The sequence below is a fragment of the Brachyhypopomus gauderio genome, chromosome 8 (genome assembly GCF_052324685.1).
Source record: "Brachyhypopomus gauderio isolate BG-103 chromosome 8, BGAUD_0.2, whole genome shotgun sequence".
Taxonomy (NCBI): Eukaryota; Metazoa; Chordata; class Actinopteri; order Gymnotiformes; family Hypopomidae; genus Brachyhypopomus; species Brachyhypopomus gauderio.
Genome location: NC_135218.1, coordinates 10,980,676 through 10,996,512, shown reverse-complemented (window position 1 = coordinate 10,996,512; position 15,837 = coordinate 10,980,676). Strand labels below are relative to the sequence as shown.

The following is a 15,837-nucleotide window of genomic DNA, read 5'->3' as shown; positions in this document are numbered from 1 at the left end:
GAGTGAGTGGGTGAGTGTGTGAGAGAGAGAGTGTGAATGAAAGAGACAGACAGACAGAGAGACTATCACAACTCAGCATGCATATTGTCTCTGAAAGAAAGCAGTGGGTTTGGCCTCTTGCTTCACTCCGTCAGAACCACTTCACGCAGAGAGGACTGATCCTGTACCCTCACTCATCCTGTCTCTCCCTACAAATCAGTTATGGCGTCTCAATTAGTCTAAATCTCTCTCCTCTTTGCGTGGAAGTGGGGGGGGGGGGGGGGGGGGGGGGGGTGAAGAAAAGAGCTACAGCCTGGGTAAGACCTTTTCAGGACTGATTAAGAAAAGAGCCGCAGTACACCTCAAATCTTTCCACCGTGTAAATGTCACTCACAAGCTATGAATCACCACAGAGAAACATACGGATGTCCCTTTATTGGCAGTAATAACACCCCAAATCAAAGATCAGGAAAAGTGTGAAAGTAGCATAAGGGAAAACATACACACACACACACACACTCCTATTCAAGCCTGCCTTCACATTGTCTCATATAAATATCAACCTAATTGAACATCTTCAGATCCTTCAAACATTTTTTGCCTAAGATTATGTCTAGAAGACCTTGTTCTAAGAAATCTAAAAGTACATTTTTAACCATCAGGAGGAGATTAAATTAGCCCGGGCTTCTGACCCCTTGTGAATTGCCTGAACTTGTTCGGTGCCCGGCACATGACGCAATCTCGGTCCTCTTGGGGACCATCATGCTATGGAGGGCTTTGTTCACAGCTTGGCCGACACCCCCAAAATATCATTGTCACATCTGCAAAAGGTCACTGGGGACTGAGGCTGTGATGCTGATAAAGGGTCCCTAACTCATCGGTTCTCTTCCTTCTTTTTCTCATTAACAGTTTCAGCACTGGACAGCTCCTGACCTGCCCGAGATACAGTAGAAGGTATACATCATAAAAACAATTTTAAAAGATTACAAATTGAAAACAAACGAGCCTTCATGACAGAGTAAGCAGGCATCTGCCACTGCAGGGTACGACGAGGGAACGGTGGGAAGTTGTTGTTTCCCGAACTGCTTGAGCTCAGACCAACTGCAAAGGGACTGCGTAGAGATCTCTGTCTGTGCAGGCCACACCACAGGTGTTCATTCAGATTAAGGTCAGAGCTCTCACAGGGCTGCGCTACGACAGTTGACTTTTTGTTCTCCAGTGACTTTTTGTTCTCTCACTGCCATGCTGAAAGGTAACACCCCCCCCCCCCAACCCACCCCTCTTTTTGTAGCACGGAACAGCAGGTTGTCACCAGGAACCTGTCTGCCCCATACAGTATCTTCTGCCTTTACGGTGAGAAGGTATAGGATAGCACAGGCTTCTTTATTTTGCAGAAATGTTTACTGGTCACTGGTCACTTTTATCAGTATCACCTACACACCTGCAGATATGGGTCAGGAGATGAGCTCATGTTCTCATCAAATACCAGAATGGGGGAAGAACCTGAGCTGAGTGACTCCGACTACGGCAAGGATATTGGTGTCAGACAGGTGTTTTCATTTCCTCTGATTTTCACACACATCGTTGTCATTCTTTACACAGAATGGTGGGGAAAATAAATAAATAAACAAAGACCCAAATTTAGTAAGTGTCAGTTCTGTGTTGTTGAAGGTCAGAGGAGAACTGCCAGACTCCTTTGATTGGACATGAGGGCTACAGGAAATCAGACAGCTGCTCTTCACAACCGAGGGGAGCAGAAAGGCTCTCATGAAGGTGCACCATACCAACCTTGAAGAGCAGAAAGGTTCTCATGAATGTGCACCATACCAACCTTGAAGTGCAGACAGGCTCTCATGAAGGTACACACTACCAACCTTGAGGAGCAAAAAGTCTCTCATGAATGTACACCATACCAACCTTGAAGAGCAGGTAGGCTCTCCTGAAGGTACACCATACCAACCTTGATGCCTCTAACACCAGCATGGTTTGAATGCCCCACACTGTACTTCAGCGACCTCACCAGTAACGCAGTGTCAAGTCTCACAATCTAATATTCAATATCCCAGTAGCCAGCAACCAAACTAACACATTTAGGATGTGGGAGAACTATAGTGTGATGTGAAGAGATGTTTCCAACTCCTTATGAAGTCCATGCCGTGAAGAACTGAGGCTGTTGTGAGAGCAAACGGGGGTCTTACGCAGTATTAGTGTGGTGGTCCTAACGAAGTTGCTGTCACCAACATCAAATGCACATGGCCTTAACAAGGACAGCACACATCTACACTTCAGCAGACATTTATTACAGCTGAGTTCCTCAGAACAAGCTGGCACACAGGCACTGCTCGCAGGCATGATATCTGAATAGAGGGCTAGCAGAGCTGATAAGTCACAGCCCACCCAGTGGTATAAAGCCTCTTAGATAACATTTACCTGATTTAGCTTCTAAATTGGGTCTGGTGGGATTGTTAACAGAGCATACAGATTTTGGGTCAGTAAAATCTTGTAGATGAAAGAGGAAATTCTGAAGGACAGAACTGGGTCTTTAGAGATTGAGGGCAAAGGGAAAGGAGGTAAGGGACACAAAGGTCCTGAGTGGGAGAGGAGGCTAACGAGCTAAAACGGAGACGAATCTGAGACTTCCTGATAGCTGATGCCCACCGGCCATCACTCACTCTGACACGCTGACAGACTGACTGCAGACGGCTCTGAGTCGACGTGCAGACCTGGTTTTCATGTCTTCCTCCCTACTTGGGGCCATTTGAACTCAACTTTGACTGTTTCTTAATTGTATCCATTTAGATTAGAACTTATTCACATGCTGAGCAGTTCTTCAGGGTTGTACTCTCTACCTACTTAACCACTGACCCTGAAGGAGTAAATAATGATTCAGGAAGTGTAATTTATTTGCAATATAATTACACATTTATTGCAAACAAGGGAAAGTATTATCAAGTTAACAGTTACTAAGAACATATTGTTTCATAAACAGTGCTTTTTGCACATCCTGTGCCTGTGTGCAAGTATGTTTTAGCTGCTTCATGTATAAAAGGGAACATATTTTAGTAAAGACACTAAAAGTGTTCTGTTTTTAAAACTATGCATTGTGGATATGTAAGAACCAAAACACTAAAACTACAGGAAAATGATTAAGTCAAGCATTAAGTACTGGTGATGTCCCAAAGGAAAGCAACATACACGTTTTACTGTGAGGAACCACCATGGCTTCTGTACAGTGACTGTGTGGATCTCATTCTAACCAGTGCCTGGGACCATAACAGAAGGCAAAGCTCTGCTTAATGGGCAAATCGAATGTTCTGCAGTTCAAGTTTCCACAGAGACGATGGAGAGGAGGGGTTGACGGACATCAAGTGCTCTGCAGTCTCCCAGATGAAGAAGTCCGATTCCCAACCTGCGCTTGTCAGATCCAGCTGAGAAGCCGAGATTGATCAACAACTAATTAAGAGAGCTGAACAACCACCTACACTTACACCCACATTCCCACCTACCCACACAATTCTTATACAAATGAAATGTTCACTGTGTTGAGTCAGAAGCATTCGCTGAACCTTGGAGTCAATCTTTACCTTGGAAAATCCTCCCTGGGTATGTGGACTCCTGCATGGCCATGTGGACACGTGCTTGCTTTTAAATTTGTGGAAATATGTAAAATATACATTTTACAGCAGGGAGATCTGACAATATAGCTGGTCAAGTGCTGCAGTGATTGTTGGGGAAAACGTTTATGGAAGAGCATAAGATCACTGAGCCATTGTGACGCCAACCTCAGGGAGGTCGGGAAGTGTGTGTCTTTTGGGAAGTGTGTGTGTGTGTGTGTCCTTTGGGAAGTGGTATCTTTGTTTTCCAATTAAGCACGTTTTCCAATTACGATCCGTCTTCTCACTGAGGTGACGCTAAGGCAGTGGCTTTTGTCCTATTTGGAGTAAGAATGTTAGTATTAATCAATCTGAATATAGTTAATTAAAAATCTGGCCTTAATTTTAATGGGAATGCCTCTGATAGACAGTTTGTAATTGTAAGTCAAAAATATGATAATGCTGTGCATGTCCAAAACGTATGTTTAAGATCTACTTAAGCAGCACAAGAGCAATAGCAAAATTAACCTGCCCCATTGTAAATTTTGCAAATTCAGTCTTGCATTAATGAATATGTTGGAGGACTGGATAAGTCACACTAAGAGCAGATTCTTGTATTTTGACCCCCAGCTCTAAACTCCAAGTATTTCTTATTTGTTCTATCCATATACAATTAGTAGTGTTAATCATGTTATACATTCTTAAGATCAGGAAGACTAGGTATTGGCAATTCAAGAATTTCAAAGTTAGGAAATTAGGACACTAACTGACTGGGGCAGGCATGGTCCTGTGGTAGGGAACTGGTCTTGTGACCGGAGGGTCATGGGTTTGATTCCCAGGCCTGAAGCCATGACTGAGGTGACCTTGAGAGGCACCTAACTCCAACTGCTCCCCGGACGCCGGGCTAGGGCTGCCCACCACTCTGGGCACGTGTGCACCACAGCCCCCTAGTAATCACTAGTGTGTGTGTGTGTGTGTGTGTGTGTGTGTGTGTGTGTGTGTGTGTGTGTGTGTGTGTGTGTGTGTGTGTGTGTGTGTGTGTGTTCTAATTGCACAGATGGGTAAATGCGGAGGACAAATTTCAATTGTGGTGAAAAATCACAATTGACAAATATGGCATATTTCATCTCAACATCCTTTTGCCCAACTCTCTTTAATCTACTCTTGCAGGAGTAAAAGAGTGACCGGACGGAGCTTAAATTGGAGAACCCATCAAAGTCTAAATGCCCCCAAAACAGAATGCATGTTCTTATAGGTGTTCCCCTCCACTATGCCCGCGTGGGTGTGTGTACATGCTTCCGCCACCTCTTCGTCTCGGTCTGTTACAGTACCAGAAGTGGTAACACAGCGGACCGGGACCTCCGTCTGCCCTGTGTTCCTCCTGCAACGACGTCCTGCGGTCATGTATCCTGCATCACCGCTCTTGGGAATCGGGCAATCATTAAAGAAGCCAGGAAGATGTTGAGGGGTCCAGAGCTCAATTGTGTGTGCGAAATGCTGGTTGTTGTTTCTATTGCGCTATATTCTATTTTCTTCTGTTCTGATTGCTATGGTTGCTAGGGTAACCATATTTTGGATTGCCCTTGTCTGGTGCCTACGTGCATGTACTTAATCTGTGTATGTAGCATTGTATAGCATCTTTGGATTTTGTTTGTACCTCACATGAGGTGTAGGGTGGGTTCCTGATTGCTTTGTGATTTGGGGTTCGTCTTTGTGGCTTGTCATTGTCTTTTGGGTGCTTTGTTTATCCAGCAGGTTGTTTAGTCTGTTGTTGACTAGTCAGCGTGTTTTGTCTTTTTGGAGCAAGATTAGAAGAACGGTTGTGTCAGAAAAAGGCTTTGGAATAAACACATGAATCAAGGTAAAACAGTAACTTTGACACAATTAACTTGGTCTGCTAATGACAAACCCAAATAGTCTCATTTCCAGAGATCTCATTTGAGTGGATATAGAAGAACTCAGAAAATATTTGAGTAAAGTTCTTTAATTGATGTTCACAACCAAGTTCCAAAATAATTGAATACAGTCTGCCTTGTTCAAAGGAAAGCACACACTTTTCAAAGTTTATAATCAGAAAATCTGCCAAATTGTTTTAACATTTCAATTACTAGGGGTATGGAAGATGATGGTTCTAATATACAATTAAGTCATCAGTGTACAGAGATACTCTATATTCCTCTTCTACACATACCATGAGTGCTGCTAGTTGTCTTCATGAAAATTGTCAGGGTTTGTTGGCCTGTGTGAGCAGACTTGGGCTCAGAGGCACCCGGGCCTTGTAGCTTTAGACAGGGAAAAATCATATGGATTTAGCCCATTGATGGATATGGAAACTTTAGGTAAGGAATATAGCAACTGGATCCTGGATATGAATCTTGCCAAATACAAGATGTCTCAGGACTGCACACATATATGTCCACACCACTATCAAATGCTCTCTCAGCATCAAGAGATATAACAACCTCGGGCAACTCAGAAGGTGAGGGGCAGTGTATAATACTAAGAAGCTTATAGATATTTGAAAATGGAGTATGGCTTTGCGGACATCAAGTCGGATAAGGTGAAATTAAATCAAGTGTAAACCTTTCCAATCCAGTAGAGAGATGTTTAGCTAGAATCTTGACATCTACAATCAACAGTGAGATGGGTTCAAATGAAATGCATTCTGCTGGTTCTTCCTTTAAGGTCTGGAATAAACCGACTACTCCATTCTAAGGCGTGATTATGCATTTGAAGAAGAACAGGGTCTGAATGATCTTGACGGGGGTCTAAAGAGTAAAGCTTCATATCATATTTCATAAAAGCTTTGTTTATTTGTATTGGATCCCAACTTGGGCTGAAAACCTGGAATAAACTGAATAGCTGATTTGGCTTTCGGTTGTTGCTCTAGAAGTTGACTTGCTTTATCTTCTATTGCTATATCAGTGTAATTTAAGAAGGGCTTATGATGCCTTCTGTGTAGACAATAAATTGTACTGTGACTAAAACTGATTCTGTTCATTGTATAAAGGTGGAGATAGGGAAATTGAATATGTAAAAAATTCTATTCTTATAACAGCTTTCAGAGTTTTTCATAGACTTGGAGGAGTTAGTAACCTATGAAGGCATGTCAGCCAAAGGGATTGTTAGATCTAGAGACAGGAGAGCATGTTCCACTATAGCTTGGGACTCCACACCTTTAATGGACTGAAGAAGAGATTTACTTTAAAAAAAAAACTAAAAAGGAAACCTATCCTAGTGGTGACATGTGAGTTGAGGCATATTTGTCTGTATGAAGAACATGCCATGGGCCTATCCAACCTAGCCAGGATATACATTTTGATGTTGTTGATAAGTTGGGTTTACAATGGTCTAGCACTGGATCATATCTAACAGATCATTTAAATAATCACCAAAAACTGGACAATGTGCGTTCATAAGATAATTAGATAAGAAATTATTTTGTGCATGAAGTTAGCATCATCCCAATTAGGACTGTAAATATTCACTAGTATAGGACATAAAAAAGTGTCTCCCACAATAAACCCAAAACTATATTATGAGAAGAAAACAATACCATTTATGTAATGAAATGGCAGCACCCTGAATTCTGGTATTATATTAGGAATGAGAAATCTGGCCTATCCTAGTGTTATAGTCCATGTTATGCAAATTTTTTCAAAGAAAGACACGTTCAGGTTTCGATGCCTTAATACGTGTTAAGATTCTTTCTCTTTAAACAGAGTAATTTAAGCACTTGACATTCCAGCTCCCACAACTCTCACAAACACACACAAACAGAACCACACCCAAAACACACAAGCACACAGACACAGACAAACCCTAGGGAGGAGGTCAGGAGCAGCCCGTAAAAAATCTATTTGTATGCTTTTGATTACTGCGTTACTGCGTGACTGGTTGATTACTGGTTTGATTACTGGTTACTGCGTGACCAGCTATATAATGCTAATTTGACCATGACAGCTCAAAAAAACAACAAAAAAAAAAACAATAAAACGAATATCACAACAACAATAAGAGCACTGCACTGTGTAATTATTTGGCACTTACTTACTGATCCATAATAACAGCAGATATGCCAGCAGGGGAATTATCTCACTGAGAGTAACAACGCAATTTCAAGGCATAATAAAAAATATAAAAAAAGAATTGAAGTGCCTATTATTGCGTATCTGTCTTTCATTATCTTGCTCCATGTGCATTTAATGCAGGAACAGGACCAACAAGGTAGCCAATGGGGGCTGAATCTGACTGGCCACCCCTTGTGTTGCCTCCACATCTAGATATGTATTTTACTTTTTACCTATATGTGCCACCCTGTCCATACTGTGTCCAAGCCTCTCCCTGCAGCCCCATAAGAAATGTTTAGTGCTGATTCAAAGATCCATCAAGCAAAGTTGCCAACTTGCCAATGTGACCATGCTTGAGTAGCTGTTTCTTCGGCTAGTTCAGTGTTTCTTGACAGCGACGTTGAGTTCTCATTTCTCCAGTGACATCTGTTTCTCATAAAATGTCTGGGCCTTTTCTAGGGAGTCAAATGTGAATTTTTTTACATTTACCGCATTTAGCAGACGCTCTTATCCAGAGCAATCCTTGAATGTCTCCTTGCCAATGATTCTTATGTGATTTGGATTTCAGCAGCTGAGAGTGGACATTCTTCTCAAATAGGAAACGTTTTATTTCTTTGTTAGCTGTACGTTTCCTCGACAAGGTAGGACTAAGGTCTGAATGCTTGGAGCACTCCTCCATGGTTCTGTTACTCTGTACTCCCCTGTCCATCACTCTTCCCATTTCTTTTTAAGAGTGGAAGAACACAACTACAGCTCTGGGCAGCTGGTCTGGTTTTTTGGCTTTTGGAGATGAATGATGTGCTCATTAAGATGTCCTCATCTTCATCTGAAATTAACTGTGCCAGATCTCTGCCATCTTCACCGTCTTCTGGAATGTGTACAGTACCAAAGTTGGACCTGTTGTCTAGGTTGTCCAGGAGGGCTAGCAGTGTAGTGTTTCTGGCTTTTTATTTATTTATTTTTTTGCAAATGTAGCCTCGGTGTAGATGCGTTTTTCAGCTTTCCCCTGTGAGAACCTCTGCAGATGTGAGGCGCTCATTAAATGAGTTAACTGTACCCTGCAGGGAATACACAGCATTCTGCACCAGCTTAACACAGTTTTGAATTAGGACCATGATGTCTTCTAGCAATCCAATTTGGAAAGTTGAAATTCTGTATATTGGAATTATATAAATAACCCTTTTTACTTAAATGTTAACACTTCAGATACTCCGAAATGGTAACATTACTCCTCATAATACTCATACTACTGTAATGAGTTGACTAGCGGAGAGGGGCTCCAGTTGCACACCTTGGCCTCATTCGCCCTAGCGTTAGCCATGGCCACCATTGTAGCTAGATTGCCTGCTAAGTTGGTGGAAGCTCGATTTGCCAAAGGATGGTTGTTTTGTGCCTTTTGCTTTATATTACTCAGATCCATCCTTTACTGTGGATATCTCACTTTAACTTGCTAGACATCTATATAAACACTGACTTCACATCTCTATGCATCTTTCCTTCATTCCGCGATAGCTGAAGGCCAAACCCATGGCAAATGGGTTCCTGCTGTGATTAAACACTGACAAATTGTTCAAGGTCGGGTTTGTGATATGAACCAAGAAATTGAGCGAAGAAATAAATAATGATTAAAAGGAGTTTAAATGAACTCTGAAATAATATACACATATGAACACACAAACAGTAGCGCATGCAAACACACAGGCGTGTGCACACACGGTTTTGCTGATTGTTGACCCCATGGGTCACTAGAGACTGACAGGTTTAAAATGGTCCAAGGAAGTGGTACCTTGAGTGGTAGAACAAAAGGGGGAAAGAAAGCAAGAAAGAACTATCGGAAGGTCACATTTATACTCAGATAGGCTGCCTGGCACCAGTATTGATGACATCATAAAGACAGACTTGCCACATACATGACATCACAGTTTACCTGTTTCTGTGACATTGGTGTGTGTCTCGTCGTCTTCGTTCTCTTTTGTTTCCTTTTCGATCATTTCAGGCACAAAAAAGCTCTTTTGGTCTTCCAGTGGGCACATGTAGTGAATCACATCTCCCTTACAGATCTCCAGGATGGGATATGCAGACAATCTTCGCTCCTAAAAATGAGAGAGGGGAGATCGAAAAGAGAGACACTTTTTAAATTTCCTTAAATAGGCCTAGCTGAATCTTAACGCAACACAGTAATATGATACAGCGATAAACCACAGACAGCAAATTGACCAACAATGCCTGGCTGTTTCCACTTTAACAAGTTTAATAAGTTAAACTCTGATTCATTCTTTTCATTCTGAAGTGACAGGAAAACGGCCCTTTGGTGTAGACCTTTACTGTAGCCCTGGCTCATTAGCATCCCCTCCCAGCTCCTGTATAGGGCAAACACACTGGCCTTATGACAACTCCACAGCTGGGGCTTTACACCAATTAGGCCATTTTTAATAGGGCTGCCTCGCTAGCATCAGACACCACAATAATATTATTTATTTTATTAAGCAATGCATCACAGAGAGCTGACCGCTGCTGGCCTGCTACACAAAAAGACTTTAGTGGGTATTAAATGCGCCTGCTGGATGATCGCAATCACCTTCCAGTACCCTTCAGAGCTTTCGGGTCAGAATATTGGGCAAAACAGGGCTAGAATTCATGCAAGGCCAATAGGTGAAAAGCAAATGCAAATAAGTTCTAAATTGCATAAATGTATGCAAATAAATCAATGGTATTATTTACTTTTACAAAATACATGAGGCTATATATAACCTTATTTGGTTATAACTACTTCAATCTCTAGGTTTAAACTGTATGTGTAATAAAAGTCATAAATATTAAAGAGGCTATTCCACAATATCATTTCATATATTGCTTTTATCAGCAAATGACATAATACAGGGCATCATAAAGCCCTAATGTTTCCCAAAATGCATCTTACATAAATGTGAGGCGTATGCATATTTAATTTATTAGCCTAAGGTGCACAGAAAGGACAAGTCCTCTATAAACTATCAGAATACCTACACATACACACACAAGCAAAGGGCTGTCCTTAGAGTGGCCAACAGTGTTCAACAGGAGATGGAGACATAAGACACATGCAGAGCAGGCAGGAAACACAGCAAATCAACTCTCACTGAAGGACTGTAAAGCCCCACTGTTAGGTGCTGATTATGCCTTCATATGGTAAGTAGCTGATCGTTTCCTGACAGCCTGAAGTCAAGTCTTCCTTAAAAGGATCCCTCTCAGTTTTAGAATGGTGAAACATCAGTCATATATGTATTGGTTGGGCACCATTCTTCAAAGACTCATATTAAGGTGTGTTTGACAGAAAACAGACCGTCATTTTCAACGAACAGGCACATAAACTGATACGATATGAAACACAGGCTCTTGGTATAGAGGCTACAGCTTCAGCTCAATAATTGACATGAAAACCCTGCTGCACAAGAACTGCTATAGTTGCAAGGACAGACGAGCACCTCTTTATCTTGTGTTCTTAACAGCCTCAGGAAGCTGCCTGAGAAACACTGCCAAGCTTTTCAAGTCTAAAAAAAAAACCCAAGCTTTTCATTCTTGACATTTTGACAGAAAAGCATAAGGCTAACTTATTCATCATATTTTAAGGCAAAACGCCACAGCCTTAGGAGGCATGAGAAATTTGTAGCCCATTTCCACTCGGGCAGAACACAGAAGAATTGCTGTGGAGTGGAGTTGGAGACAGGCATTGTTAATACATGGCATAATCATGTGGTCAAGCGAAAGGATCGGAGGCATAGAAGAGAATGGACAGATGAGACAGGAAAGGTCAAAAACGAGAAAGGGCGCTCCCAAAGCTCCCACAGCTCCCACAAGAGGAGAATAAAGGGCCAGGCAAGAGGGATGGAGGTAATATTAAGAAACAGTGGGGGGGAAAAGAGGTGGAGGAGTCTTCCTGCTTGATGTTATAGAGGGCTCTCCCTCTCTCTCTCCCTCTCTCTCTCCCCCACTCTCTCACGCCGCCCCCGCTCCTCCCCCGCCCCCTTCTCTCAGTTATGGCTGATTGATCGGTTTTAATCTAATCCTCCATGAAGGAGCTATGTACAGAGTGGTATGAATCACCTCATACACACAGAGAGTGTGGGCCCTGGGGGCCCACATGCAAATGAGAGCACATCTCCTTGAAGCAGGGGAGATAATGAGTAGGGGGAGGAGAGGGTGAGGTGGCAAGACGACAAAGGCAATTCATTCTGCACTCACGTCTCCACAGAAGAAGGTGTCAAAAAAAAAAAAAACAAGACGACAGCCTGACAGAGAGAGAGAGAGAGAGAGAGAGAGAGAGAGAGAGGGAGAGAGAGAAAGAACAGTAAGCATCTGTCTGCAAGGTGCATTTTGGTGTCTTGTTCAGAGTGCGTCACATTTAATTATCAGTTTGATACTGAGACGTGTTTCTGAGCGGGTCAGCGGTGGGCTGGACTACTAGTACCATCAGCTCTGTTCCACATGCTGAAAGTGCCAAAGATCCAAACGTTTTGCCACCCTAGTAAGCCGCAGCTTTACTGAGCTTTACAGATGTTTAGATATTTCAAATTTGAAAATATAAATCTCACAGTTTCTTTTAGACATTATATAAGACATATCTTACCAGGCAGTGCTTTTGTGCTCATGAATGCTACTGGTAAAAAAAAGATAAAGCTCTGACATTAGCTATTTAAACAACAATTACACTAGCACACACACAGGCAGTCAGGGTCATATGGCTAAAGACAACACTAACAGTGGGTCTTTCATGGCGCATTTAAACATATAAAAGCTTTTTATTGAAAGTGCTACAGGACAAATGTGAGATTTATCATGTATCTGTGGTACATAAAAATAACCTTTAAGAACTTAAGAATTTCAGTCTCCATTGCCAATCACTATTTTCATACAATGCGTTCATTCTATAATAATGGTGTTATGTCTGACAGCTGACAGCACTAACCATTTCCTTAGGAGCCCTTCAAGGGATGAATCATCAGGTTTTTCCCCCACCCACCAGCAACAGAAAAAAAAACTATATTAACTAAACCTGCCAGAATAGAAAACAAGAGCGATTCCAGCATGAGCGATTTTAATTATGGCGAAAGAAGCCTTCGTTTTGCTCATTTGCTCTTTGGTGTGTGAAGCTTCTCCGCGTTGCGGCGCACACAGGCCACATATTACTCAGCCCGGAGGCACGGCACGAGTCCACTCAACCAGTGGAGAAGAACACGCAGCAATCAGGCCCTCGTGGAGCCCGGGCAGGGAGCGGGGAGCAGGGAGCAGACGCTCCTTCTGCCCCACAAATCAGCCTGCCGCCTCCGTGGACTCTTGGGCACTGTTGGCGGGAGCGTGGCGTGCAACAGTTGGGTGGGGTTGGAGTGCAGGTGCAGATAAGTGCGTGCTTCTCCGTGATCTCCATCAACGAGAAGAATGAACAATTCTCTCGCCCTAATTAATCTTAATTGTACTTTACAAGGGGTTATTATCAGACCTTATTGATTTTATGTTAAATTTTCAGTGGTGCTAAAATATATATAATAATGTTTTCCGAAATCAACTAAACCACATCTGCATGAAATACATTCCATGCACATGCTAGGTCCCATGGATGTGCCAGACACACCTGGAATCCCATCAGGAGAGCTCTGTTCTGACCCAGTACCAGGCTGGGGCTGGGGAGGTTATTGTCCCACTAAAACATTTACCATGCTAGAATCATTTGGAGCGGGCCATCCTCATATAGGCAAATGGTGAGACTATGATTTTCATACATAAAAACTAATTAGATTTTTTGAGAGTGCTTGAGCAAAAACCCTGTAAATGTTTCAATGGCTGTGAAGTCTCTGGATGAGAAAAAAACAGAAAAAGTCTTAAAAAGGAAACATCAGTGGGTTAAATTGTGTGGGTCTTTAAAGAGTGAGTGGGAGAGAGAGAGCAAACAAATAAGACAGGGTAAAAAAAAGAAAAACAGAGAGAGAAAGAGAGAGAGAGAGAAAGAAAGAATTTACTGCTTTGAAAAACAAGCATTGCATTATGCTGTAATTACCATCTCATAGTTTGCCGTATCATTACCTCTTACTTCAGCTGGTGAGAGTGTGTGCGTGCGCATATGTGCCGTTTAACCAGATCTTAGTTTCAGAGACAAGCCTACACAAAAGACTAAACTCAGCAAGCAGTCAGAGAGGGGAGATTTAAAATGCGGGCGGCGCTTAAACCTGCCCACACATTCTTCACATACTGCTGACTCCTAACAGCTCTCCACACAACTGCTACTCCTGTGCTTTCCCCAAACACTTCATATTACAGCCCACAGCCCTTCTGGGATTTCCAGAGCAACATCAGAAAAAGGAGGAATTCACCCCACCTCGCTCTAAAATAAAATGAACTACGTTTGAACACTGTCCAGCTTTTGAAAACTGTCAACTGACCAATTACAGCCCGGTGGAGAGCAATGCGGTTGAGATGTTATTTGTCTTCACTGTATCTTCATTATGTTCTCACTGCTGCTAACTTCAGGACATTCTGAAGGCTGTGCATCCCAGGGAGCTTAGCTTCTCAAGTTCACAGGTTAAGATACTACGTACACAGAAGAACCCCAGAGTGAAAGCCTTCTGTTGACACCGAGCGAAATTAATTTAATCCCAACTGACTAAGAGAACACAGCCTAAATAAACAAAATAAAAATAAACAGTCCACAGAAGTCCCACCTGATACGATAAAGACTTTGCAAGTGATCTGAACAGAGCCAGTTTTCTATTCAAAGACAATCCTCTGCCCTGTTTTGGTCAAGAGCAAAGAAGACCAAACAAAAACACAGGAACCTAAAAAAAAAACTCCCATCAAATCATGAGGGAATACAGATTTATGGACAGCATGCTTTTCAGATAACCCATAATTACAACAAAAAACAAACCACAGACAACAGACATGTGAAGTGAAGAAACTGAAAACAACTATCATGTAACCCAGCAAACCCAAACAGATATTTATTATTGAAGAAAATTCAAATTAACTGGATTTCCCCTCCAGGATAGCAAAGTGTTAGGACCAATAAAGAGTGTGTGAAGTGTTGGGACCAATCAGAGTGCATGCACTGAAGTCACTGAGTGGCAAAATATTCTGTCTTATGGGTGTGCTCATTAATGGAAAATGAGAAACCAGGAATAAAACAAGAGATGATCTCCTTAAAGTAAAGGCGGTTGGACGTGACAGTGATCCATCCAAATTGTCAAAAGAACCAGTGGTTCATGAACATTGACATGTGGCCAGGAATCACATTTGCAGACATTTGTATGTAATAATAACTAGCTAGGCAAGCTTGTATTTTATTACAACTTTTATTTTAAAATGTAGCTAAAACAACCCCTCCTCTGATAGTTCCATGAAATATACAATATAGCTATAGCCATGAAATATACAATATAGCTATAGCTTGTGGTCATATTGACCTTTAATGTGTCCCTGGTTAACTATTAGCTTCCAAATCTATACGATGATCTCTCTAGCTATCCCACTGTATGTTTCCATGGTATCCACACTAAATGCCAACACTCAGTGGGCACAACCACAGTGATTCAAACATCACATGCAAACTCTATACTGCGATCGTTCAATAACCGGCTGTAGGTTTCACACCACGTTTGCAGTGTTATAATGGATAAACTTGGTTGCAAGGAAGGAATTTATAAGAGTTTATATATCATGCATTTTGATGTTATTATAATCTGGTCAGAACCTATTGTAATCATAACTTGCATAATAAATATCAAAAACTAAAACTAATAAAAACTAAATGTAATCTACAGCAAACAAAAACCAAAATGAAAACTAAAACTAAACTGAAATAAGCAAACAACGTAAACTGAACACACAGAAGAAGAGCACACACAGGTGGAGGCTGAACACATCCTGCACACACAGAAGAAGAGAACACACAAACACACACACACACACACACACACACACACAGGTGGAGGCTGAACACATCCTGCACACACAGAAGAAGAGAACACACAAACACACACACACACACACACACACACACACACACACACACACACACACACACACACACACACACAGGTGGAGGCTGAACACATCCTGCACACACAGAAGAAGAGAACACACAAACACACACACACACACACACACACACACAGGTGGAGGCTGAACCCGTCCTGCACACACAGAAGAAGAGAACACACAAACAC

The 15,837-nt window shown here is 42.0% G+C and overlaps 1 protein-coding gene across 1 annotated transcript in view; it reads right to left on the bottom strand.

The window, feature by feature from the left end:
- The window catches only part of tex264a (testis expressed 264, ER-phagy receptor a), a 63,581-nt gene that overhangs the window by 3,665 nt on the left and 44,079 nt on the right, over window positions 1-15,837 (bottom strand). Inside the window, exon 3 of the mRNA XM_077014370.1 lies at window positions 9,570-9,735. Coding sequence (XP_076870485.1) covers window positions 9,570-9,735 — 166 coding nt within the window. The remainder of the gene's footprint in view (window positions 1-9,569; window positions 9,736-15,837) is intronic.